The sequence below is a fragment of the Hemiscyllium ocellatum genome, chromosome 35 (genome assembly GCF_020745735.1).
Source record: "Hemiscyllium ocellatum isolate sHemOce1 chromosome 35, sHemOce1.pat.X.cur, whole genome shotgun sequence".
NCBI classification, from domain to species: Eukaryota; Metazoa; Chordata; class Chondrichthyes; order Orectolobiformes; family Hemiscylliidae; genus Hemiscyllium; species Hemiscyllium ocellatum.
The window spans coordinates 24,269,223-24,295,472 of NC_083435.1; the positions used below are offsets into that span (position 1 = coordinate 24,269,223).

General features: G+C 46.4%; 1 protein-coding gene across 2 annotated transcripts; it reads right to left on the reverse strand.

Annotated features, from left to right (window-relative positions):
- Window positions 1-1,243: 1,243 nt before the first annotated feature.
- LOC132832393 (cytochrome P450 2K1-like) lies at window positions 1,244-26,005 on the reverse strand. 2 transcript variants are annotated; one of them, XM_060850352.1, is made up of 9 exons: window positions 25,761-26,005; window positions 22,556-22,718; window positions 21,865-22,014; window positions 16,853-17,013; window positions 15,679-15,852; window positions 13,655-13,796; window positions 7,527-7,711; window positions 5,195-5,336; window positions 1,244-1,831 (listed from the first exon to the last, which is right to left on the reverse strand). In XM_060850352.1, exons 1-9 carry the CDS (start codon window positions 25,950-25,952, stop codon window positions 1,653-1,655), a joined length of 1,488 nt encoding a protein of 495 aa, XP_060706335.1. In that variant the 5' UTR covers window positions 25,953-26,005; the 3' UTR covers window positions 1,244-1,652. The 2 variants fall into 2 exon arrangements, with proteins under 2 accessions (XP_060706335.1, XP_060706336.1); XM_060850353.1 differs by lacking the exon at window positions 5,195-5,336 and having other exon boundaries at window positions 1,663-1,831.
- Between the last annotated feature and the right edge of the window lie 245 nt (window positions 26,006-26,250).

The window sequence follows — 26,250 nt, forward strand, 5'->3', positions numbered from 1 at the left end:
ATAGAATAGAATCCTCACAGGACAGAAACAGGCCATTCAGCCCAACAAGTCCACACTGACCCTCTGAAGAGTAACCCACCCAGACCCATTCCCCCACCCTGTTACTCTACATTTATCCCTGACTAATGCACCTAACCACATCCCTGAACACTGTGGGGTAATTTAGCACAGCCAATCCAGACTTACCTGCACATCTCTGGATAGTGGGAGGAAACCCACACAGACACAGGGAGACTGTGCAAATTCCACACAGACAATCGCCCGAGGCTGGGATCAAACCCAGGTCCCTGGCACTGTGAGGCAGCAGTGCTAACCACAGGACCATCGTGCTGCAGACTCAGGGATGGGTCTACAGAACTGTCTGCCCCAGGCTGGGACTAGCTCATATACAAAACAAGTAGTGGCTCTATTTTGGTGTCCAACAAGAAACAATTTTCCTTTCCAGCTGTGACTCCTCAATTATTACAGAGAGCTGAATGGCCTGTCGCAGATGAACAATTCACTTCAGTCTAGGCGTTGGAGGTCATGTTGTGGTTGTACAGGACCTTGGAATACTGTGTTCAGTTCTGGTCTCCCTGCTATAGGGAGGATGTTGTGAAACTTGAAAGGGTTCAGAAAAGATTTACAAGGATGTTGCCAGGATTGGAGGATTTGAGCTACAGGGAGAGGCTGAATAGGCTGGGGCTGTTTTCCCTGAAGCGTCGGAGGCTGAGGGGTGACCTTCTAGGGGTTTACAAAAACCATGAAGGATATGGAGAGGGTGAACATCCAATGTTGTTTAGGCAAGGTAGGGAGTCTAAATCACGAGGGGTTTAGGTTTACTGTCAGAGGGGCAAGATTTAAAAGGGACTTGAGGGACAATTTTTTCACATAGAGACTGTTGAGTGTATGGAATGAGCTGCCAGAGGAAGTGGTGGAGGTTGGTACAATTACAACATTTAAAAGGCATCTGGATGGGTGTATGAATAGGAAGGGTTTGGAGGGATATGGGCCGGGTGCTGGCAAAAGGTACTAGATTAGGTTGGGATATCTGGTTAGCATGGACAAGGTGGACTGAAGGGCCTGTTTCAGTGCTGTACATCTCTATGACTGTATGACTCTAATAGCGAACATGGTTAAACCATTCAGGTATTCATATTACTCTGACAGTTTTTACACCATTAGATTTCTATGGAACTAGACCGACCAGTCTGACTGGGCTGTGTGAAACCTGCCAAATAAACAATTCAGAGAGAAATGCGAATTATTGCAAGATTCAGGAACATGGTTTAATCATTCAGTCATTGCAATGCATCAGTTCAAATAACTCAATGAATGTAATGCTCCAAAAAGCAAGGATTCTCCTCAAAATGAATCAGTCACACAGGTTTGGAATGGGGTCTGAGTTAATTTGCAAAGAGCATTCAAACCCTCAATGAAATGTCTGCCTCCTTTTGTAATGGGAGGACATTCTCAGTTGATTACCTGGAAACATTATCGTTACAGAAGTGAAGGTGGGACGATACAGCTCTGTACGAAGAGTAAATGATTGTGTCCCACGTCAGATAGAGACAGGGTAACCCGGTTCTGGTGCTGCCTCACACTTTGTGCTGCAGCTCCCTCCTTTATATACCCAGCAGTGAAAGACCGACTGGGCCTGTCGCTGGGTCCCATCAGCGAGACACAGCACAAACCCGGTGGGGTTTCGGGTTGGACACTAAGCCGATTCCCGGGCTAATGTCCAGGTCGTTCACGCCTGGTGGGGCCTGGAAGTGGAACTTCTGCAGCAGGGTGGTGAAGAACAGGAAAAGCTCCACTTTAGCCAGTGCCTCACCAGCACACACCCTCCGACCTGAAATAGAACAGGGGACGGTCAGTACCTCACACACACACAGACACACACACAGACACAGACACACACAGACACACACACAGACACAGACACACACACACAGGCACACAGACACACATACACACACAGACACACACCGACACACACGCAGACACACACAGACACACACCGACACACACGCAGACACACACACACAGGCACACAGACACACATACACACACAGACATACACACAGACACACATACACAGACACACACATACACAGACACACACACACACATTTATACACACACACACAGATATACACACACAATCACGCAGACACACACACACAGACACACACACAGACACACACGCACACACACATGCACACGCACACATACATATACACACACACATATACACACACACAGACACACACACAGATACACACACACACACACACACAGATACACATACACACACACAGACACAGACACACACATGCACACACACACATACACACAGAGACACACACACACATACACAGACACACACACAGACACACACCGACACACACGCAGACACACACAGACACACACAGACACACACACAGACACAGACACACACACACAGGCACACAGACACACATACACACACAGGCACACACACAGACACACATACACAGACACACACATACACAGACACACACACACATTTATACACACACACAGATATACACACACAATCACACAGACACACACACACAGACACACACACAGACACACACGCACACACACATATACACACACACATATACACACACACAGACACACACACAGATACACACACACACACACACACAGACACACACACACACACACAGATACACATACACACACACAGACACAGACACACATATGCACACACACACATACACACAGAGACATACACACACACATACACAGACACACACACAGACACACACCAACACACACAGACCCACATTGACACACACACACAATCACACATACTCTGTTCATAGACCACCATCTTCCAAACCCCCATCGCTGAAACCATCCCAATGGCCACCAACTGCAAGCAATTCCATTCCCACAGTGTGTCTCTCCATCCCCGTACAGACAGAACTCGAACAGCTGGGAGTACATTTGGCCCTTCTAGATCTTTGCTCATTCAATAAGAACCTGGCTGATCTGCTCCCTCCACCCCACCTTCCCAAACCTTCCCCATTCCTATCCATTTAATTCAGATCCAATTACTTGGTCCTGAATCTACTCAATGACTGAACATCCACAGACTGTCAGGGCAGGGAATTCCAAAGTCACACCCCACTCTGAGTGAGAGAACATTGTCCTCTCCCCATCCGAAATGGACACTCCTTTACTGTGAGGCTGTCCATTGAACAGAAATGATGGAGTTTAATTCAGATAAATGCAAAATGCTGCATTTTGGGAAAGCAAATCTTAGCAGGACTTATGCACTTAATGATAAGGTCTTAGGGAGTGTTGCTCAACAAAGTGACCTTGGAGTGCAGGTTCATAGCTCCTTGAAAGTGGAGTCACAGGTAGATAGGATAGTGAAGAAGGCGTTTGGTATGCTTTCCTTTATTGGTCAGAGTACTGAGTACCGGAGTCGGGAGGTCATGTTGCGGCTGTACAGGACTTGGTGAGGCCACTGTTGGAATATTGTGTGAAATTCTAGCCTCCTTCTTATCAGAAAGATGTTGTGGAACTTGAAAGGGCTCAGAAAAGATTTATAAGGATGTTGCCAGGGTTGGAGGATTTGAGCTACAGGGAGAGGCTGAACAGGCTGGGGCTGTTTTCCCTGGTGCATCAGAGGTTGAGGGGTAACCTTATAGAGGTTGAAAAATTCTGAGGGGCATGGATAGGGTAAATATGCAAAGTCTTTTCCATGGGGTCAGGGAGTTCAGAACTAGAGGGCATAGGTTTAGGGTGAGAGGGACCTAAGGGGCAACTTTTCCACACAGAGGGTGGTACGTATATGGAATGAGCTGCCAGAGGAAGTGGTGGAGGCTGGTACAATTGCAACATTTAAGAGGCATTTGGATGGGTACATGAATAGGAAGGGTGCTGGCAGGTGGGACGAGATTGGTTTGGGATACCTGGTCAGCATGGACGGGTTGGACTGAAGGGTCTGTTTCCATGCTGTACATCTCTATGACTCTATGACACATCCCCTCTCCAGGGCCTGAAGAATTATCCTTATTTCAATGTCTTTAAGGAATAGAGCTCCAAGACCCCGTTCCAGGGACCAGCTCAGTGACTCTCTCTAAGATAACTTTACCCTTCCTTGGGTGGAGAGACCAAAACTGTGACTGAGTGTGGTCCCACCAAACCGCTATGGGATTGCAGGACCTGTGGCACCTCCTGAGCTGCATTAATTGCCATTACTGGTCATAGCCTTCGAATTACACTTCCCTTTTCTTTATTCACTCATGGAACATGAAAGTCACTGGCTGGGCCCAGCACTTACTGCCCATTCCCGATGTGTCCCGTTGGGAAGGTGGGGGTGAGCTGGCTTCTTGAAACTCTACAGTCCCTCCGAGCCACCCACCATCCTGACTGTAAGACCACGAGAAATAAGAACTGAAGCAGACCACTCGGCCCCTCGAGACTGTTCTGCCATTCAATAGGATTATGGCTCATCCCACATTAGATTAGATTAGATTAGATTAGATTTACAGTGTGGAAACAGGCCCTTCGGCCCAACAAGTCCACACCGACCCGCCGAAGCGCAACCCACCCATACCCCTACATTTACCCCTTACCTAACACTATGGGCAATTTAGCATGGCCAATTCACCTGACCCGCACATCTTTGTGACTGTGGGAGGAAACCGGAGCACCCGGAGGAAACCCACGCAGACACGGGGAGAATGTGCAAACTCCACACAGTCAGTCGCCTGAGGCGGGAATTGAACCCGGGTCTACAGGCGCTGTGAGGCAGCAGTGCTAACCACTGTGCCACCGTGCCGCCCATTCTTCACATCTACTGTCCTGTCCTTTCCAAACCCACATTCCTTCAGTGTCGCTGGCTCAGAATCGTGGAGTTCCCTCGTAACAACATTTGTCTACAGCGCATGGACTGCAGCGGGTCAAGACGCCGGCTCATCACCACCTTCTCAAGGGGTGACTCGGGAACGGGCAGTAAATACTGGGCCCAGCCAGTGACATCCACATGCCGTGGATGAAGTAAGAGCCAAAAGGGGGAGCTCAACCCATTGTGAAATTTTGGAGCTTGCTCCCAGTTCAAATCAGAGCTGGCTCTCCACAGCCAGTTGCCTCATTTCAGAAATGGGAATATTTTAGTAACGGAACACATGGCCCTTTTACAACCGGTCACCTGCAGAGAAAGGCATGAAGGCGTCTCTCTTCACAAAATTCCCATCAGCATCCAGGAAGTGAGCCGGGTTAAACTGGTGGGGTTTTTCCCATTGGGTTTTATCGTACAGCACCGAGGTCAGTAAAGGAATAACGTACGTTCCCTGAAAAACACGGAAAGCCATTCTGAATGTGTTCCTGTGCCTGTGTTTAATGGAGAGAGAGTCATGCAGGATGTGGAAAACCCAGTTTCCCCCTGATCCTGTTAGTTTCACTCGACACCTCAGGCTATAACCGACTCCACCTTATTGTCAAATGTAACGGCTCTTCCCCACGATTAAAGAAACTCAATTCCTAAAATCCAAAGTGCTGCTAGGCCTGCAGTGGGACATATTTACCTGCAGTGGGGGCTGGGGAGATTAGTGCACAGGGCCCTGCTGTTTGCTGACAGAAGGAACACGTACACAGATTGTGCTGTTCAACTCAATAAAATAGGGGCCTGCCTTTATCCAGTTCACTCTTCAAGGCAATCATAGTCAACCTGCCCAGTTTAAAACTTAAACAAAACTTGGAAGTTAAGCGCCAGTCATCATTAACTGGTGCATTTGTTTTGACCTCTGCTAATCAGAGTCTACTGGCCAAGCAATCAGCACTCTCCTCTCATTCATTACCCTTTTCATTGATGAGTGCAAAGTGTTTGTAACAGGATTGAGAGTCAGACGGCACATTTTAACCACATTTTGAAAAAAGCATGTGTGAGCTGCAATTTGACGCATTTTAAAAAAACAAATGTGAGGTGAGATTTAAAATCAAACCTCTTCCCACAGTTAGTGACTGGGTTTGGAATGAAGTATGGTCAAGGCAGGTTCACATGAGGTATTCAGGAGAGCATGTGATGATTATTTCAACAGGACCAATGGCTTATGGGGGAAAGGCAGACATTTGGTTCTGTCAAAATGCTAAAGAGAGTGAGTACAGATGAGTTGGGAGAAATAGCCTCATTTTTCACCATTGAGGTTGTGTGATGGGAACGTTCGATGTGACTTTTTATTTGCAATTCTCAACATTGAAATTCCCCCTTTTAATTTGTTTCCCTTCTAACTCAGTTCCTGTATTTATTCAGAAAACATCATAATATTATTACCATGGTGACAATGTTCCAAGTAGAACCCTTCTTCAGGACTGGGGTGGGGGTGAGGGGAGCTGCAGATAAAGGTGGGGGGGATGTGGGGGAGGGTTTTGGGTAGGAAGTGGGCCGGGTGGCAGGGAGCAGTGGAAGAGAGGGGGAGGGTCTGGGAAGAGAGGTTGTTTGAAATTGGAGAGCTCAATGTTGAGGCGGAGGATAATGGTCATGTCGGAGAGGGTATGGGAAGGGGAATTGTAATAGGCAGTGGTTAGGAGATCAGGTTGACCAACTCCAACTAGACCCAACCCCAAGAATATTTCCCCCTCTCTACCCCTCTCTGCCCTCAGGAAAAAACCGTCCCCTTCGGCAGTCCTTGGTTCATGTCACTTTCCCACCAACATATCCCTGTCACCCCACATCCAACCCACGGTACCTCCCCTGCAACCAGAAAAGATACAAAACCTGTCAGTACACCAGCACCCTCACCTCCCTCCAGGGCCCAAACAGTCCTTCCAGGTCAGTCAGAGGTTCACCTGCCTCTCTTCCAACCTAGTTTACTGCATCAGGTCCTCCCGATGTGGTCTTCTCTACACTGCGGAGGCCAAATGTAAATTTAAGGAACTGTTCACTGAACATCTCGGCCGGGCCCACAGGGGCTGACCTGACCTCCCAGTCACTGTCCATTTTAATTCCCCTTCCCACTCCCTCTCCAATATAATCATCCTCAACCTTTACCATTGCCAGACCACAAGTTGGAGGAACAACACCTCATCTTCTGCCTGGGCAGTCTACGGCCAGGAGGACTCATCGTTGAGTTCTCCAATTTCAAATAACCTGCCTCTCTATCCCCTGACTTCCTTCCCAGCCCCTCCCCCTCTCTTCCATTCCTAGGATCGACCCTTCCTTCCGGCTACCAACTGGATACATTCCCCCCATCGACCAACCAGGCTTTAGCCTCTACCTTAGTTCACCTATTCCTACCTCACCACTCTGACCCTCTCCCCACCCAAAACCCTTCCCCATCCCACCCCTTCACCCCCACCCCCAGTCCTGAACAAGGGTTACACCCGAAACACCCACTTCCCCACCTCCTGATGCTGCCTGACTTGCTGTGTCCTTCCAGCCTCCTGTTGGTTTATTTTGGTTTCCAGCATCTGCAGTTTCTTTTGTCTCGAACAATGCTCCAAGCGGCACAAATTGTGAAAAGTGAGCCTTGTGTCTCTGATACCTTTGGAAGGAAATACCCTCTGAAATGCGTGTCCTCGGTTGTCGAATGAGGAAGGATCGGGACAATGTTGGCAAACCTCTGGATCTCGTGAATCACAGCCTCAGTGTAGGGCATGTGTCTCTGGTCTTCTGTCCTCGGGAATCGACCAGCTCCTATCACCCGATCAATTTCATCTTGGACTTTCCCTGAAATAGACAAAAAGGTGAAGATCTTTGGATGGAGGGAAACAGTTTATTGTAGAATGAACTGAAGTGGAGAACGTTGTGTTGCTGACTGACATGGAACGGGCTCGATCAGTTCCATTGCCAGTACATTCCCCTCGCAATACTTTACTTCATCAACTCTGACAGGCATAAACATCAAACTGCCCCAGACACGCAGCTGATGTGATACCACCCACTGTGTGCTAACCTCCAAGGTCAATTGTTATTGTTCACTGCTGAGGACAATTTGACAATCTATTTAAAATAATTCCATGCCACTATCCATATTTATTACCCTTGAGAAGGTTCCAAATGAAAGTGCTGATTTGTCGAGCCGAAATTTCCACAAAAAACACGCTGGACAGGGAACTCGGCAGGGACAGGATTTCTCGGGACATTTTTAGGGCCACCCCAAAGAGTATCCCCCTAAAGAGGTCAAATGTTTCAGGCACATGCCAGTTCGTGACCTGTAAATGGTGATGGTGTAGTACAAAGACTCTGAGTTGCTCTTTTCTTTTACCCAGGGCAGCGGGCACTCTGATGCCAGTGGCAGTAAGATCCAAAGTAGAACAAATCAATCCAAGTGACCCCCTCCCCACTGCAGAGACCTGTTCATTAGGATAACTGTTCACCTCTTTCAGCACTTTCTGATCCCGACCATTGGAGGGGTTTCTGATTGAGATGGCCAATATAGTGCTGAGCCCAGAGCTGTTTCAGTCTTGCTCTTGATGGTCACTGGGTTCCTGACTGACAATGTCTTGTCTTATTCTCAATCAGATTCTTGCAGGGGTCAGTATTTGTCCCCGAGGGGAGGGTGGGTTTGAGCACCAGATGTAGATATGAAATGCCATGTGCTAAGACACTCATGACAGGAACTAACCTCCCTCAGGGAACATAAAGGACTGATTAAAAAATAACAAAGGAGAGTAGATCCCAGGAACAGGCCCTTCGGCCCACCAAGACTGTGCTGACACGTGATGCCTTTCTAACTAAAACCCTTTTGCCTCTATGTGGTCAGTATCTCTCTATTCCTTGTCTGCTCCTCTATCATCAAGATGTCTCTTAAACGTTACTATTGTCTCTGCCTCCACCACCTCCTCCAGGCACTTACCACCCTCTGGGTAAAAAAAAATTGGCTCTCATATTTTTGTTAAACTTACCCCCTTTTACCTTAAATTGATGTCACCCAGGAACTGTCATTAAGGACTCCATCTACCCATGCCTCTCATAATTTGTAAACATCTATCAGGTCACCCCTCATCCTACAAAATTCAAGTGAAAACAAACTGAGGTTTTCCACTTTCTTGTCATGGCTCATGTCTACACCAGGCAACATCCTTATAAACCATTTCTGAACCATCTCCAAAGCCTCCCCATCCTTCTGGTAGTGTGGCGACCAGAATTGTACTCAATATTTCAAATGTGGCCTCACTAAAGTTCCATACCCCTGGAACATGAGTTGCTCATTTTTCATCCTCCATTCCTGACCAATGAAGGCAAGCACGCTCAGATGTCTTCTTGACCTCCTTATCAACTTGTGTTGTCACTTTCAGGGAACTGCGGACCTGCACACCAAATGCCTCTGTATGTTGATGCTACAAAGGGTTTCTGCCATTCACTGTGTGCAGTACTTCCCTCCTGCATTCGATCTCCCGAAATGCATCACCTTCCATTTGTCTGGATTAAACTCCATCTGCCATTTCTCTGCCCAACTCTCCAGCTTATCTCTATCCTGCTGTATCCTCTGACAATCCTCCTCACCATCCACAACTCCTCTGAACTTTGTGTCATCTGCAAACATATCATAGAGGCATAGAATCATAGAGGTGTACAGCATGGAAACAGACCCTTCAGTCCAATCTGTCCACGCCGAGCAGATATCCCAACCCAATCTAATCTCACCTGCCAGCACCCGGCACATATCCCTCCAAACCCTTCATATTCATATACCCGTCCAAATGCCTCTTAAATGTTACAATTGCACCAGCCTTCACCACATCCTCTGGCAGCTCATTCCATACACGTACCACCCCCTGCATGAAAATGTTGCCCCTTTGGTGTCTTTTATATCTTTCCCCTCTCACCCTAAACCTATGCCCTCTAGTTCTGGACTCCCCAACCCCAGGGAAAAGACTTTGTCCATTTACCCTATCCATGCCCCTCATAATTTTGTAAACCTTGATAAGGTTACCTCTCAGCCTCTGGCGCTCCAGGGAAAACTACCCCAGCCTATTCAGCCTCTCCCTGTAGCTCAAATCCTCCAACCCTTGCAACAGCCTTGTAAATCTTTTCTGAACCCTTTCAAGTTTCACAACATCTTTCGATAGGAAGGAGACCAGAATTGCACGCAATATTCCAACAGTGGCCTAACCAATGTCCTGTACAGCCACAACATAAACCCCCCACCCCTGTACTTAATACTCTGACCAATAATGGAAAGCATACCAAACACCTTCTTCATGATCCTATCTACCTGCGACTCCACTTTCAAGGAGCTATGAACCTGCACTCCATGGTCTCTTTGTTCAGCAACGCTCCCTAAGACCTTACCATTAAGTGTATAAGTCCTGCAAAGATTTGCTCTCCCAAAATGCAGCACCTCACATTTATCTGAATTTCACTCCATCTGCCACTTCTTAACCCATTGGCCTATCTGGTCCAGATCCTGTTGTAATCTGAGGTAACCCTCTTCGCTGTCCACGACACCTCCAATTTTGGTGTCATCTGCAAACTTACTCACTGTACCTCTTATGCTCGCATCCAACTCATTTATGTAAATGACAAAAAGTAGAGGACTCAGCACTGATCCTTGTGGCACTCCACTGGTCACAGGCCTCCAGTCTGAAAAACAACCCTCCACCATCACCCTCTGCCTTCTACCTTTGAGCCAGTTCTTATCAAATGGCTAGTTCTCCCTGTATTCCATGAGATCTGACCTTGTTAATCAGTCTCACGTGGGGAACCTTGTCGAGCACCTTACTGAAATTCATATAGATCACATCTGCCCTCATCAATCTTCTTTGTTACTTCTTCAAAAAAAATCAATCAAGTTTGTGAGACATGATTTCTCACGCACAAAGCCACGTTGACTATCCCTAATCAGTCCTTGCCTTTCCAAATACATGTACATCCTGTCCCTCAGGATTCCCGCCAACAACTTGCCCACCACTGAGGTCAGGCACACCAGTCTATAGTTCCCTGGCTTGTCTTTACCGCCCTTCTTAAACAGTGGCACCACGTTTGCCAACCTCCAGTCTTCTGGCACCTCACCTGTGACTATCGATGATACAAATACCTCAGCAACAGGCCCAGCAATCACTTCTCTAACTTCCCACAGAGTTCTCGGGTATACCTGATCAAGTCCTAGGGATTTATCCACCTTTAACCGTTTCAAGATTTCCAGCGCTGGACATTTTACAAGATGTCGCCATCTATTTCCCTGCAGTCTATATCTTCCATATCCTTTTCCACGGTAAATACTGACGCAAAATATTCATTTGGTGTCTCCCCCCTTTTTCTGTGGCTCCACACAAAGGCCGCCTTGCTGATCTTTGAGGGGCCCTATTCTCTCCCTAGTTACCCTTTTGTCCTTAATATTTGTAAAATCCCTTTGGATTCTCCTTAATTCGATTTGCCAAAGCTATCTCATGTCCCCATTTTGCCCCCCTGATTTCCCTCTTAAGTAAACTCCTACTTCCTTTATACTCTTTTCAGGATTCACTCAATCTCTCCTGACATGTGCTTCCTTCTTTTTCTTAACCAAACCCTCAATTTCTTTAGTCATCCAGCATTCCCTATACCTACCAGCCTCCCCTTTCACCCTGACAGGAATATACTTTCTCTGAATTCTTGTAATCTTATTTTTGAAGGCTTCCCATTTTTCAGCAATCCCTTTACCTGCGAACATCAGTCACCAATCAACTTTCAAAAGTTCTTACCTAATACCGTCAAAATTGGCCTTTCTCCAATTTAGGAGAAAGTGAGGACTGCAGATGCTGGAGATCAGAGCTGAAAAATGTGTTGCTGGAAAAGCGCAGCAGGTCAGGCAGCATCCAAGGAGAAGGAGAATCGACGTTTTGGGCATGAGTCCTTGTTCAGGGCCCTTCTTCAGTCTCTTTCCTGAAGAAGGGCTCATGCCCGAAACGTTGAATCTCCTGGTCCTTGGTTGCTGCCTGACCTGCTGCGCTTTTCCAGCAACACCCTTTCTCCAATTTAGAACTTCAACTTTTAGATCTGCTCTATCCTTTTCCATCACTATTTTAAAATGACTAGAATTATGGTCGTTGGCTCCAAAGTGACACCTCAGTCACCTGTCCTGCCTTATTTCCCAAGAGTAGGTCAAGTTTTGCACCATCTCTAGTAGGTACATCCACATACTGAATCAGAAAGTTTTCTTGTACACACTTAAGAAATTCCTCTCCATCTAAACCTTTAACACTATGGCAGTCCCAGTCTATGTTAGGAAAGTTAAAATCCCCTACCATAACCACCCTATTATTCTTACAGATAGCTGAGATTTCCTTACAAGTTTGTTTCTCAATTTCCCTCTGACTATTGGGGGGTCTATAATACAACCCCAATAAGGTGATCATCCCTTTCTTATTTCTCAGTTCCACCCAAATAAATTTTCTGGAGATATTTCTGGAAATATCCTCCCTCAGCACAGCTGGAATGTTATCCCTTATCAAAAATGCCACTCCCCCTCCTCTCTTGCCTCCCTTCATATCCTTCCCGAAGCATTTGTATCCTGGAACATTAAGCTGCCAGTCCTGCCTATTTCTGAGCCATGTTTCCGCAATTGCTATGATATCCCAGTCCCATGTTCCTAAACATGCCCTGAGTTCATCTGCCTTCCCTGTTAGGCCCCTTGCATTAAAATAAATGCAGTTTAATTTATTAGTCCTACCTTGTCCCTGCCTGCCCTGACTGTTTGGTTCACTTCTGTTCTAAGCTGTACCCGTCTCAGATCGATCTCTTTCCTCACTATCTCCCTGGATCCGACCCCCCACGTGACTAGTTGAAATCCTCCCAAGCAGTTCTAGCAAATTTCCCGGCCAATATATTAGTCCCCTTCCAATTTAAGTGCAATCTGTGCTTCTTGTGCAGGTCACTTCTATCCCAAAAGAGATTCCAATGATCCAAAAATGTGAATCTTTCTCCCATACACCAGCTCCTCAGCCATGCATTCATCTGTTCTATCCTCCTATTCCTGCCCTCACTAACTCGTAGCACTGGGAGTAATCCAGATATTACTACCCTTCAGGATGTCCTTTTTAAATTTCTGCCTAACTCTCTGTCATCTCCCTTCAGAATCTCAATCTTTTCCCTTCCTATGTCGTTGGTTCCAATGCAGACAATGACCTCCTGCTGGCCCCTCTCCCCCGTGAGAACATTCTGCACCCTCTCGGAGACATCCTTGATCCTGGCACTAGGGAAACAGCACACCATTCTGCTTTTTCTGTGCTGGCCACAGGAACATCTGTCTGTACCTCGGACTACAGAATCCCCTTACACAATTAATCTCTTGGAAGCCGACATACCCCTCGGTTGCATTAGAGCCAGTCTCAATACCAGAAGCTTGGCTGTTCATGCCACGTTCCCCTGAGAATCCATCACCTCCTACATTTTCCAAAACATGTTTGAAATGGGTATATCCACAAAAGACCCCAGCACTAGCTGCCTACCTCGCTTACCCTTCCTGGAGTTAACCCATCTATGTGACTGTATCTGAGACCTTCCCCCCCCCTTCCTATAACTGCCATCCATCACATACTGTTCAGGCCATGTCTGAATTCCCCTCCCAACCATCTATATACATTACAAGCAACAAGATACAATTATACAAGCAACAATATTAGATTAGAATCAGATGCCAGTTTAGACACAACCACCAAACTAACAAAGACAGAGGAAAGGATTCCTTACTCTGGATTTCTGGGTGGTTTACCATCAGAAGAAGTCCCCAGCAGAGGGTAGTGGAGGTAGTCTCTGTGCCAGCAGTAAACAGGTCAGTGATTGTAACCACAATATCCTTTTTCTTACTCTCTAAATCTTCACCTCCCAGCTCCTTCAAGACAAAATGAAACAAAGGAGAGTGTGTCGCCTCCTTCAGGAAAATATCCAGCTCCGTAAATGTCTGGACAGGGGTCTGTGTTCCCGAGGACAGTGATCCTTCCAGCCCTTGGCCTTGAACGTCACAATGACAATGACAGGCTTGGCAGAAGGAATACAATGCAGGGAAATGGGAGGCTCTTCACTTTGACAACAAGGATGGAGGAGCTGAGTTTTATTGAAATGGAGGAAGAGTGCAGAGAGCGACAGAACAGAGGGATGAGGGAGCCCTTGTTCATGAATCACTAGAAGCTAGCATCCAAGTTCAGCACAAAGTAGGGAAGGCAAATGGAATGTTGGCCTTTATTCCAAAGGGAATGGAATATCAAAGGAGGGAGGATTTCCTCAAACTATACAAGGTACTAGTCACGCTGATCTTACCTTTCATTTATTCACGGGAGGGAGTGAGTGTTGCTGACTGGTACAGCATTTACTGCATGTCTTTAATTGTTAAGGGTCAACCACACTGCTGTGGGTCTGGAGTCACATGTAGACCAGACCAAGTAAGGATGGCAGTTTCCTTCCCTACAGGGCATTAGTCAACCGGGTGGGTTTTTCCTGACCATTGACAATGGTTTAATGATAACTCTTAGACTCTTAATACCAAAGTTTTTTAAATTGAATTCAAATTCCACCATCTGCCTTGGCAGGATTTGAACCTTGTTCCCCAGAACATTACCTGGATCTCTGGGTTAATAGTCTAATGATAATACCACAGGGACAACACCTCCCCTTTTCTAAGAATTGGCAATATATTGGCATTGGGGATAGTCCAGGGAATGTGTTTAGACTGATGCTGGGTATGGAGGTATGAGGAGATGTTGGGTAGATTACACCTGGACTCAGTGGCCAACAGAAAAATGAGAGACAAAACTTATTAAAATCTACAAGATATTTTGGGAACTTGACAGGATTGATGTAGAAAGATTGTTAATCCTGGTGGGACAGTCTAGGGTCAGAGGGCATGATTTCAGAATAAGGGGATCAGGAGGAAGGAGGGTAGTCAATCTGTGGAGCACGTTACCACAGAGGGCTGTCGAGGCTGGGTCATTACGTATATTCAAGGCTGAGAGAGAGAGAGAGAGACAGGATTTGTAATGAGTCATGGAGTGAAGGATTCTGGGGAAAAGGCAGGATAGAGGAGTCGAGAATCCTCAGATCAGACATGATCTCGCTAAATGGTGGAGCAGACTTGATGGGCTCCTGTGTCTTATGCTCTTCTAAATTCAGGCCTTATCTCACAAATGTGAGTGCTCTGAAATGTCAGTGCCTTTCCAAGGGAGTGCTGCACTGTCAGAGGGGTTGCCTTTAAAGAATTCACCATCAGGCTTCAATCCACTCTGGCAGCACAGCAGAGATAAAGGGGCTGGTCTTAATGAATGTGGGGTTTAAATTCATTAAAGAGAGTGATATCCCAGTTATAATGAGAATAGTGTGGCTCCAAAGCACTGAACAACAGATCCAGGTGTAATTTCAAGGGCATTATTCAGGGAAAATAAGGTGCAAAGTAAGGACAGACCTCTCCTCAGTTATATTCTGATGAGACGTTCCATGCCTCCTTTTGCAAGATTGAAGCTCACACACCATCAATGCTATATTCTGGACACATTGAGCATCCACGTGATGTCATGGGCACTACGATGAGATAAATGATCAGATACAGTGAGCGCTTGAAGCTACACATTCATAGTTCTAACCAGAAACTAGAGGCAGCTCTGAGTGATATATTAACAGATGTTTAACACAGAATCTTCCTCCATCAAAACCCACAAAGTCCTGGTGTGGAGTCTGAAATCTGGGGAGATTCCCCTTACTGCTGAAGAGGTGTGTCACTGTACCTGCTGATGCCTCAGAATTAAGGCCTCGCTGAATGTCTGGATACTGTTCTCGCTCAGCGTCTCTTTGGCAGCTTTGAAGCAACCTTCAAAGATTTCATGCATCTTCACAAGATTTTGAATAATCTTCCTGCGGCTCGGAATCAGAAATCCCAGAGATGGGTAAAAATTGTACAGCTGGATTGGAACAAGAAGATAAGAAACACGTTCAGGGCTTCAGTTGGTCCAGTGATCGCTCTTCCATGGTCAATGCAGGCAACTAGTAATCTTCAATGATGCTTCATGGGAGATGGGAGATAGGAGATTGTCATGGTAACACTGCACTCCATCTCCTCTCCTCAGTGCCCCCACCCCCCATCCACAAACCTCCAAATTTATGTTTTTAGTTTTAGTGCTTTGGCTCTCATCCAGAATGGGTGACCTATCCACTATCATCTATTACACATGGATTCCAAAAATCAGATGCAGATCAGGCCAAGTAAGGACAGCAGATTGCCTCCAAATTAATGGACCAGCTGGGCTTTTTGTGCTAATTGTATCATCATTATACTCTTAAATCCAGGTTTGTATTGTTAAAGCGAATTGAAATTCCACCATCCAGCACAGCAGGATTTGAACCCAGCTCCCCCAGGTTGATGTCACTTGCAACATTTTTCCCCATGTGGGAATTACATCTCTTGAAAGCCTGACCCCCCCGTATCGAGAGTCTGGGAGAATGATTCCACTTCGGGGTATGTCTCTGTGATTCGATAAAATGCCTCATTTCATTCTAAATGAGTTCAGAAAACTCAAAACAGTAAGGAACACGTTCAGTGCCAGGCCAGGTTAATTTTATCAGTGCTGAAGGAGGGCCATTGGGCCTCCTGAGTCTTTCTCTCCACAGAGGCTACCAGACCTCCTGAGTTTTTCCAGCAATTTCCCAACCATTTTCTGATTGCCAGCACCTCCTTAGTACTTTACTTTATTTTTTAAAAAGTTTTCCACGTTTATTTTCTGACCAAACGTTTCCAATTTAGCCCACGTAAGCCTGTCGCACATATCAGCATTTATGACTGAGACACAATGTTAACAAGAGTCTTCAACCTGTAACAAGTCAGGTGTGGAAATAGTCACGCACAACAAATTGCAAATGACCTCAACAATCAGCTTGAGTACAATCCCACAAAACGACAATTACATGGATTGGAGCTGTTCCCAACAGTCTCATGCTCTCATTAATCATGCTTGTTAGATGGATAAATACTTCATTGTTATAATCAAAACGGTCTCCAAATATGATGGAACAGATGATATTGCTCACAGCCAAATACATAATCTGTGCAGTTTCAAAAGGCTGACCTGTGAATAAACACAGAATTCCATTACAAAAAGGCCTCTAAACAGTAATAATACTTCAATCATTGTCCTCTATTACAAAGCACAAGTTACTAATATAAAACAAAGAACCGTGGAGGCTGCAAATCTGAAGCGACAACAGAAATTGCTGGAGAAACTCAGCACATCTAGCAGCATCCCTGGAGAGAAAGCAGAGTTAGTGTTTTAACAAACAACAGTTCATTGCTGGAACAGGCCCTTTGGCCCATCGAGCCTGTACCGATGCATGAAACCTTTCTGAACTAAAACCCTTCTGCCTCCACACACTCCATATCCCACTATTCCCTGCTTCCTCAGGAATCTGTCCAGTTCCCTATTCAATGTTCCTGTTCTGAAGAAGGGGACTCGAAAGGTTAACGCTGTTTTCTCTCCCACAGATACAGCCCGACCTGCTGAGCTTTGTCAGAATTGGGAAGAATTGGGATTAATCAGGAAGCAGGAAGTCAAAATTACAACAAAGTCATAGAAGCGCACAGTGTGGAAACAAACCCTTCACTCCAGCTCTTCCATGCTGAACAGATATCTGAAATTAATCTAATCCCATTTGCCAGCACTTGGCCCATATCCCTCTAAACCCTTCCTATTCATGTACCCATCCAGATACCTTTTAAATGCTGTAATTGTACCAGGAACTCTGCCACTTCCTCTGGCAGCACATTCCACACATGCACCACCCTCTGTGTGAAGACTCTGACCCTTAGGTGCCTGTTAAATATTTCCTCTCTCACGCTAAACCTGTGCCCTTTAGCTCTGGACTCCTCCATCCCAGGGAAAAGACCTGGTATATTTAACCTATCAATGCCCCTCATGATTTTATAGTCCTCTGTAAGGTCACCCCTCAGCCTCCACACTCCAGGGAAAACAGCCCCAGCCTATTCAGCCTCTCCCTATAGTTCAAACTCTCCAAACCTGGCAAATTCCTTTTACATATTTTCTGCACCATTTCAAGTTTCACAGCATCCTTCCTGTGAGAGGGAGGCCAGAACTACACACAGTATTATAAAAGTGGCCTAACCAATGTCCTGTACAGCCGCAACATGACCTCCCTACTTTTATACTCAATGTACCAATAAAGGCAAGCAGACCAAACACCTTTTTCACTGTCCTGTTAAGAAACTATGAAAATACACTCCAATGTTCAGCAATACCCCCCAGGACCTTTCCATTAAGTGTATAAGTCTGCGATGATTTGCTATTCCAAGCTGCAACACCTCCAATTTATCGAAATTAAACTCCATCTGCCACTCACCGATCCATCAGCCCATCTAATCATGATCCCATTGTACTCTGAGATAACCTCCTTCACTGTCCATTACACCTCCAAATCTGCAAATGTAGTAACAATAACTCCTATGTTCACATCCAAACCATTTATATAAATGACAAAAAGCAGTGAACCCAGGTCCTGATCCTTGTGGCAGACCATTGGTCATAGGTCTCCAGTGAAAAGGAACCCTCCACCACCACCCTCCATCTTCTACCTTTGAGCCAGTTCTGTATCCAAGTGGCTAGCTCTTTCTGTATTCTATGTCATCTAACCTTGCTAATCAGTCTACCATGAGGAACCTTGTTGAATGCCTTACTGAAGCCCATACAGATCATATGCACCACTCTGCCCTCATCAATCCTCTCAGTTACATCATCAATAACTTGGAAACTCTCCCTAATCTCCCACATTCAACAGGAAGAGCACATCACCCGATTAAAGGCATCTTTACACCTTAATAATCTACAGACACAGAAAATAGGTCAGTCTTGCTGCTCTGAAAGGATAACTTAGTGCCTGCATTTTATATCTTTAAAGTTTATTCAAGAGAGAGATCTCAATAAAAATGTATAATAAAAAAAATTGTACTCACGATTGTAGATTTACCAAAAAACACAATAAGGTTACCCTTTAAAACTAGTCACTTCGCTGCTCCCCTGTTGTGAGATCCCCAGATGGTTTCTCAAAGGTCAAAAGTGAATTTCACTGTTTGTTCATTTTTGTCAGAATGAACTCCAATGACCAGACACATTGGTTACTAAACAGCAAAACCAGGCAGCTCTGCAGAGTCATTGCTGGGTCAAACATCTGTGCAGGGACACTACTGGGTCACACAGCTGTACAGGGTCACTGCTGGGCCAGACAGCTGTACAGGGTCATTGCTGGGTCAAACATCTGTGCAGGTTCACTGCTGGGTCAAACATCTGTACGGGGTCACTGCTGGGCCACACAGTGTACAGGGTCACTGCTGGGTCACACAGCTGTACAGGGTCACTGTTGGGCCAGACAGTTGTACAGGGTCATTGCTGGGTCAAACATCTGTGCAGGTTCACTGCTGGGTCAAACATCTGTACGGGGTCACTGCTGGGCCACACAGTGTACAGGGTCACTGCTGGGCCACACAGCTGTACAGGGTGACTGCTGGGCCACACAGCTGTGCAGGGTCACTGCTGGGTCAAACATCTGTGCAGGGTCACTGCTGGGCCACACAGCTGTACAGGGTCACTGCTGGGTCAAACATCTGTGCAGGGTCACTGCTGGGTCACACAGCTGTGCAGGGTCACTGCTGGGTCACACAGCTGTGCAGGGTCACTGCTGAGTTACACAGCTTTGCAGGTTTATGTCTCCATTTCGAACCTCCCATGTGGTCTCTGTTTTGTCTTGCTTCATCCTTTTTTTCAAACACTGTTGTTTTGATTTCTTCCCAAAGTAAACAAAGTAACAGCTTATAAAACAGCAATTACTGCTTCAAAAATTCCAGGAAATCATCTCCAATCTGAAATTCCTCCAATATGGAGCAGCTGTTACAGCCACTATTTTTTTCCCATCCTCCACCTCAGATTACACAGAATCCTCCAGCTTAAAATGACTTGGCAGCGGTGGGACTCAAACCTACATCTCCTAAAGGGAGTGGAGTGTGGGAGGAAGAAAAAGATTCTGCCAAATTAAGGAGCAGAGGCAGTGTCATTGCCAGTGAAAGTAATGATTTATGGTAAATCAGTGAATTGAGGTTGGGGGTCAGTTTCACTCAGTTGGCTGGACTGCGATGCAGGAGAACACCACCTATTTGCGACACCTCCGATATGGAAGCAGTCCATGTTCGCAGGCAAAAAGATCCGGACAATATCCAGGATTGAGCTGACAAGGGACAAGTAACATTTCTGCCACATGAATGCCAGATTAATACCATCACCAATAAGAGATAATCTAATTTTCATCCCTTAACAACCAAGATTGTTACCATTACTGAATCGTGATTTTGGATTAGTGGTGCTGGAAGAGCACAGCAGATCAGGCAGCATCTGAGGTGCAGCAAAATCGACGTTTTGGGCAAAAGCCCTTCGTCAGGAATAAAGGTAGAGAGCCTGAAGCATGGAGAGATAAGCTGGAGGAGGGTGGGGGTGGGGAAAAAGTAGCATGGAGTACAATAGGTGAGTGGGGGAGGGGAGGAAGATGATCGGTCAGGGAGGAGGGTGGAGTGGGTAGATGGAAAAGAAGATAGGCAGGTAGGACAATTCATAGGGACAGTGCTGAGCTGGAAGTTTGGAACAAGGGTGAGGTGGGGGAAGGGGAAATGAGGAAACTGGTGAAGTCCACATTGATGCTCTGGGGTTGAGGTGTTCCGAGGCGGAAGATGAGGCGTTCTTCCTCCAGGCGTCTGGTGGTGAGGGAGCAGCGGTGAAGGAGGCCCAGGACCTCCTTGTCCTCGGCAGAGTGGGATGGGGAGTTGAAATGTAGGGCCACAGGGTGATGTGGTTGATTGGTGCGGGTGTCCTGGAGATATTGCTGAAAGCACTCTGCTAGGAGGCGTCCAGTCTCCCCAATGTAGAGGAGACCACATCGGGAGCAACGGATGCAATAAATGATATTAGTGGACGTGCAGGTAAAACTTTGATGGATGTGGAAGGCTCCTTTAGGGCCTTGGATGGAGGTGAGGGAGGAGGTGTGGATGCAGGTTTTGCAGTTCCTGCTGTGGCAGGGGAAGGTGCCAGGATGGGAGGGTGGGTTGTTTGGGGGCGTGGACCTGACCATGTAGTCACGGAGGGAATGGTCTCTGCGGAAGGCGGAAAGGGGTGGGGAGGGAAATATATCCCTGGTGGTGGGGTCTTTTTGGAGGTGGCGGAAATGTTGGTGGATGGTTTGGTTTATGCGAAGCTTGGTAGGGTAGAAGGTGAGCACCAGGGGCGTTCTGTCCTTGTTATGGTTGGAGGGGTGTGGTCTGAGGGCGGAGGTGTGGGATGTGGACGAGATGCGTTGGAGGGCACTTTTAAAAATGTGGGAAGGGAAATTGCGGTCTCTAAAGAAGGAGGCCATCTGGTGTGTTCTGTGGTGGAGCTGGTCCTCCTGGGAGCAGATATGGCGGAAGCGGAGGAATTGGGCTTTCCACTTGTCTCCAAGTTGTATTTGGACCTGGAACCTGAGGGCCCCCATTGGGCCACCCCAACAGTGACTGACCTGGGAGCCTCACCACCGCTGTAGCTCAGCAAGTATAGATACCTCAACACCCACATCTCTGCCGTATACGCGAGAGTCTGTCACCAACACGTGGAGGTGATGGTCAAAGGACTCGTGTGGCGAACCCTTCAAGCAGACCTGCCCCGCAAGTGGCAAAATCTCTGCTGCTCAGGCAGGACTTAGTTAAACTGAGGGGAAGCATAGACCTGAATCCTCACAGCAGCAGCAGCATTGATGTGTTAATGCTGCCCTGTAACACTCTCTTGATCTAAAGTTGGTGTTGGGATCTTTTATTCAAGTGAAAATCTTTTCTGTGAATGTCAATTTGGAGGGAACCATGAATCCCAGCATGTCATGTCCCACCAAGCACTCACCCTTGTGACTCTCAAACACATTGACAAGAAAGCTGGCCTCTTCACTGATCCTGTCTTCAACGGATTTCTTGCCCATGCCAAATCCTCGGAGAGCTGAGATCACAAACTTTCGGTTCTCCCACCACAACTTCCCATCACTGAATATCACACCTGAAAATGACACACGAAAAGCTGATCAAATATTGTACACGGGTTCTGCTGTGAGTGCTGCCAAACCCCAGGTTTCTATCACCCTTTCCTTTCCTGAGAATTAAACCATTCTACAACCAAGACGAATATCATTGTATCCATAGGTGCTCTTTGGAGGAGTTAGCCCATTGGTCTCCCTTCACAAGATTCCTCTTGACCTTGTCATTCTCAATTCCCCTTTGGATGTTCCTGTTGACCCTGCTTCCAGAACCATCCCAGGTACTGCATTCCAGATGACAATGAGAGTCGTAAAACCAAATCTCATCTTCCCTCTGATTGTTTTTTGTAGGACCATTTCAGTTGTAATCGCTGATAAACATTGGCCTAACCCAGGATTATTGGGAATGAGAAGCTTGGGTATTGATAATTGAGGGAAATAGTGGCTAAAAGGTTACAGTTCAATATGGTGACATTTTGTGTCACTTTGACCACCATGATCGGGTGAGTTGATTGAAGATGGAAATGATCAAACAGTAAGACAGAGATGAAAGAGGGAAATTACCACTTCGGAATGAAACTGTGTCAAATATCGGTAAGTGTGGCCTCCCACTGAATTGATCAGCGTGATTCACAAGAGCGTCTTTCACTGCATCGTAACCAGTCAACACCACTGCCTTCGATGGGCCGAGCTCCACTGAAAATACACTTCCATATTTCTCTGCAAGCTAACAAAGAGAGATTTATTTCATTATGGTTTTATTTCTAATCAGCTGTAGCACAAGTCAGGGACAAAAAATGAAGGAAAGAATATTATTCCCCAATTCCTAAGAATTTGATGCCCATCTGTATTTTCGCTCTAGAAGGTGTTGGTGAGCTGCCTTCCTGACCCACTGCAGTGTAGGTGGGTAAACCTTCAATGGTGTTGGGAAAGGAATTCCAGAATGTTGAACATAGGAACAGGAAGCAGGCCATTCAGCCCCTCAAGCTCCCTTCACAACTCAATGACATCATGGATGACCTCTGGCCAAACTCCATATTCCTGTCTTTGGCCCATATCCCCTCATAGTTTTGCTTCATAAAAATGTATCTACCTCAAGTTTAAAACTAATAACTGATCCCACACCCACTGCTATCTGTGGAAGAGTGTTCTACTACCCTTTCTCATATCTCCCTCCCGAACGGTCTGGCCCAGACTGTGTCCTTTCGTTCGAGACTCTCCAAACAGAGGAAATAGTTTATCTTTATCCACCCTTCTCACGTTAACAATCTCAAAGATTTTGATCATATCACCCCTTATCCTTCTAAATTTAAGAGAAAGCAGGCCTTATTTGGATCATCTCTCCTCATAACCTAACCCCTGAAGGACATGTATTATTCCTGTAAACCTTCGTTGTGCTCCCTCCAAGACCATTCCATCCCTCCTGAGGGGTGGAGCCCAGATCTGCTCACAGTGCTCCACGTGGGCTCTGACCAGGGTCCTGTCTAACTGCAGCATAATTTATTCATCCTTTTGTACTCCAGGTATGAAGGCCAACATTCAACCAACTTTCTTGATTATATTCTGAACCTACTTACAATATTTCAATGATCTGTGCACCCAAACTCTCAAGTCTCTTTGTACATCCACCGTTGAGCCAGTGACACTGAAGGAACAGCAATACTTCCTCCTTGTAGATTCAGGTCTAACTTATTTCCATGTGGTCAGGTTCCCATGTGGCTGGCTATCAGCATCAGCAACTCACCAATATCATTGACCACACTCCGTGAATTCATGGGCAGGCCCAGTGATTGTTTTTTGGACCTTACTGCTGTTCCTCTTCCTCAGAATGTAAGTCACCTTTTTCATTCTCTTGTTAGCTGTCTCTTCCAATTCCTGGCTTTTCCTCTCTAGTGTTATCCCCTCATTCCCATTCCCCCAGAAAAATTAATTTGAACCCTTCCCAACAGCATTAACATACTGTCCCATCAGGATGCTGGTCTAGTCTCTATTCAGGTATAAACCATCCAGCTTGGACAAATCTCATTCTGCTCCAGAATTGTTACTAACCTGCGAGGAGTCTAAAGCTCACCCTCTTGTGTTATATCCCCTGGCATAATGGTCTCCTTCCGATCTGAAGAATGTTTTGAAACTTGAAAGGGTTTAGAAAGATTTACAATGACGTTGCCGGGGTTGGAGGATTTGACCTATAGGGAGAGGTTGAACAGGCTGGGGTTGTTTTCCCTGGAGTGTCAGAGGCTGAGGGGTGACCTTGTAGAGGTTTATAAAATCATGAGGGGCATGGATCAGGTAAATAAACAAGGTCTTTTCCCTGCAGTTGGGGAGTCCAGAGTAAGAAGGCATAGGTTAAGGGTGAGAGGGGAAAGATATGAAGGAGATCTAAGGGACAACGTTTTCACACAGAGGGTGACACATGTGTGGAATGGGCTGCCAGAGGAAGTAGTGGAGGCTGGTACAATTACAGCATTTAAAAGGATCTGGATGGGTATATGAATAGGAAGGGTTTAGAGGGATATGGGCTGGAACTAGATTGGGTTGGGATATCTGGTTGACATGAATGAGTTGGACAGATGGGTCTGTTTCCATGCTGTACATCTCTATGACTGTCTGACTCTGTGTGTCTATCTGCTTATCCCACTGAATGGTTCCTGACCGGTGTGTGGCACTGTAAGTTATCCTGAGATTGCTGCCTTTGCCGTTCTGCTGGCTATTTCCATTCCCAGCTCCTTCATCTCGAACTGCAGGGCCCCATCCCTCGTTCCATTGATGTGCATAGCCACTAGCTGTTCACCCTCTGAGTGTTCTGCAGGCATTCAGTGATGTTCATGAACCAGGAACCAGAGAGACATCACACTGCTCTGGATTCCCAGCTGGGGCTGCAGAAACACCTGCCTTTTCTCCCAAGTCCCAAATTCCTTAGAGCTGTTGCTTTCCCAATCCTCCCCCTACAAACCTACTCCACCCCATACCCAACCTTGGGTGCCCTCTGGTGGTACAGACCCATGGACTTCAAATTGCGTTGGGAAGTGGTGACTTGAACCAGCCTTCATTTTGTTCACGAATATTGGACTGAATTTTAAGATTTTTTTTCTGTTTCCCCCAGCACCATGTATTTGATGGACACTTGGCTCTGGGATATACCTCAAAGGAACACTCACTCTCACAAATCAGTCCCTTCCCTTTGCGTTGACCTCACTTTGGTTTTTTGATCATGACATGAATTCCGGTGTTTTCCTGATCTTTCACAATGTCAATATCTCTGGTTATAATGGCCTTGAAATAAAAAATCCAGAGATTTTCCATTCTCCCAGATCTTCTTCTATGATTTTATATCTATCCGCTCGATGTTTTAAATATGTGATTGTAAGGATCTGGGAGAAGGTGAGGGCTGCAGATGCTGGAGATCAGCAGGTCAGGCAGCATCTGAGGAGCAGGAGAGTCGATGACTTCGTCAGGAAAGGCACATATTAATTTTGCATGTTAATTAAATTGAACATTTCCCAGATTGTCCACTGTGCCAGACTCTCTGAGCTTCCATAACTTTTCAATTGCTTCATTTTTTTCTACTTGGAGTCAAAGTCCAATCAGAGATCAGAGATTAGAGATTCTCAGAACATAGTCCCCAGGGCTAACAGATTCCTCGATCAGGGATTACGGATCTGCTTTGGTTTGTGTGTCTCTCCCGGTCTCTGTGAGTTTCTCCTTGGGAGCTGTTCCCTCACACCGCCCCATCCCTCAGACATTCCCCCAGTGAAGGGTTCTCACTTACCCCCATGAGAGACCAGTCCAGCTTCTTGAGGTCCAGTTGGTGAAAGTTTCCGATCAGAGGAAGCGGAGTCGGTCCAGGAGGGAAATTCCTGGGAACTCTCCGCCGAATTAGGGACACGACCAGGTAGAGAAAGAGAGCCAGCAGCGATAGAGCCAAGGTGTAGTCAGTGGGGAAGAGCTTGAGGACAGCCATTGTATCAGAGCGTCCAGACACCAGTGATGTTAGAGTGTGTTACGCCCTTCAGTCCAGTCCCCCACTGGTAAACAACAGCCTCCTTTTCCTGATTTGTCTCACTGAGAGTTTTTGAGCGTCAGTATAGGACAGCCTCTTGGCACAGAAGTGGTGCAGCCCTCTCTTGTAGTTCTACGTGGAAGCTGTGCCAATTCCCACACCCCTCTCCAGCTTGTCTTGTCTTGTCTCATGAGGCGGGTGTGCCTGAGCTGGTTTCTTGGCTTCAGTCAGGATCCCAGGATAACTGCAAAGAGGTGGA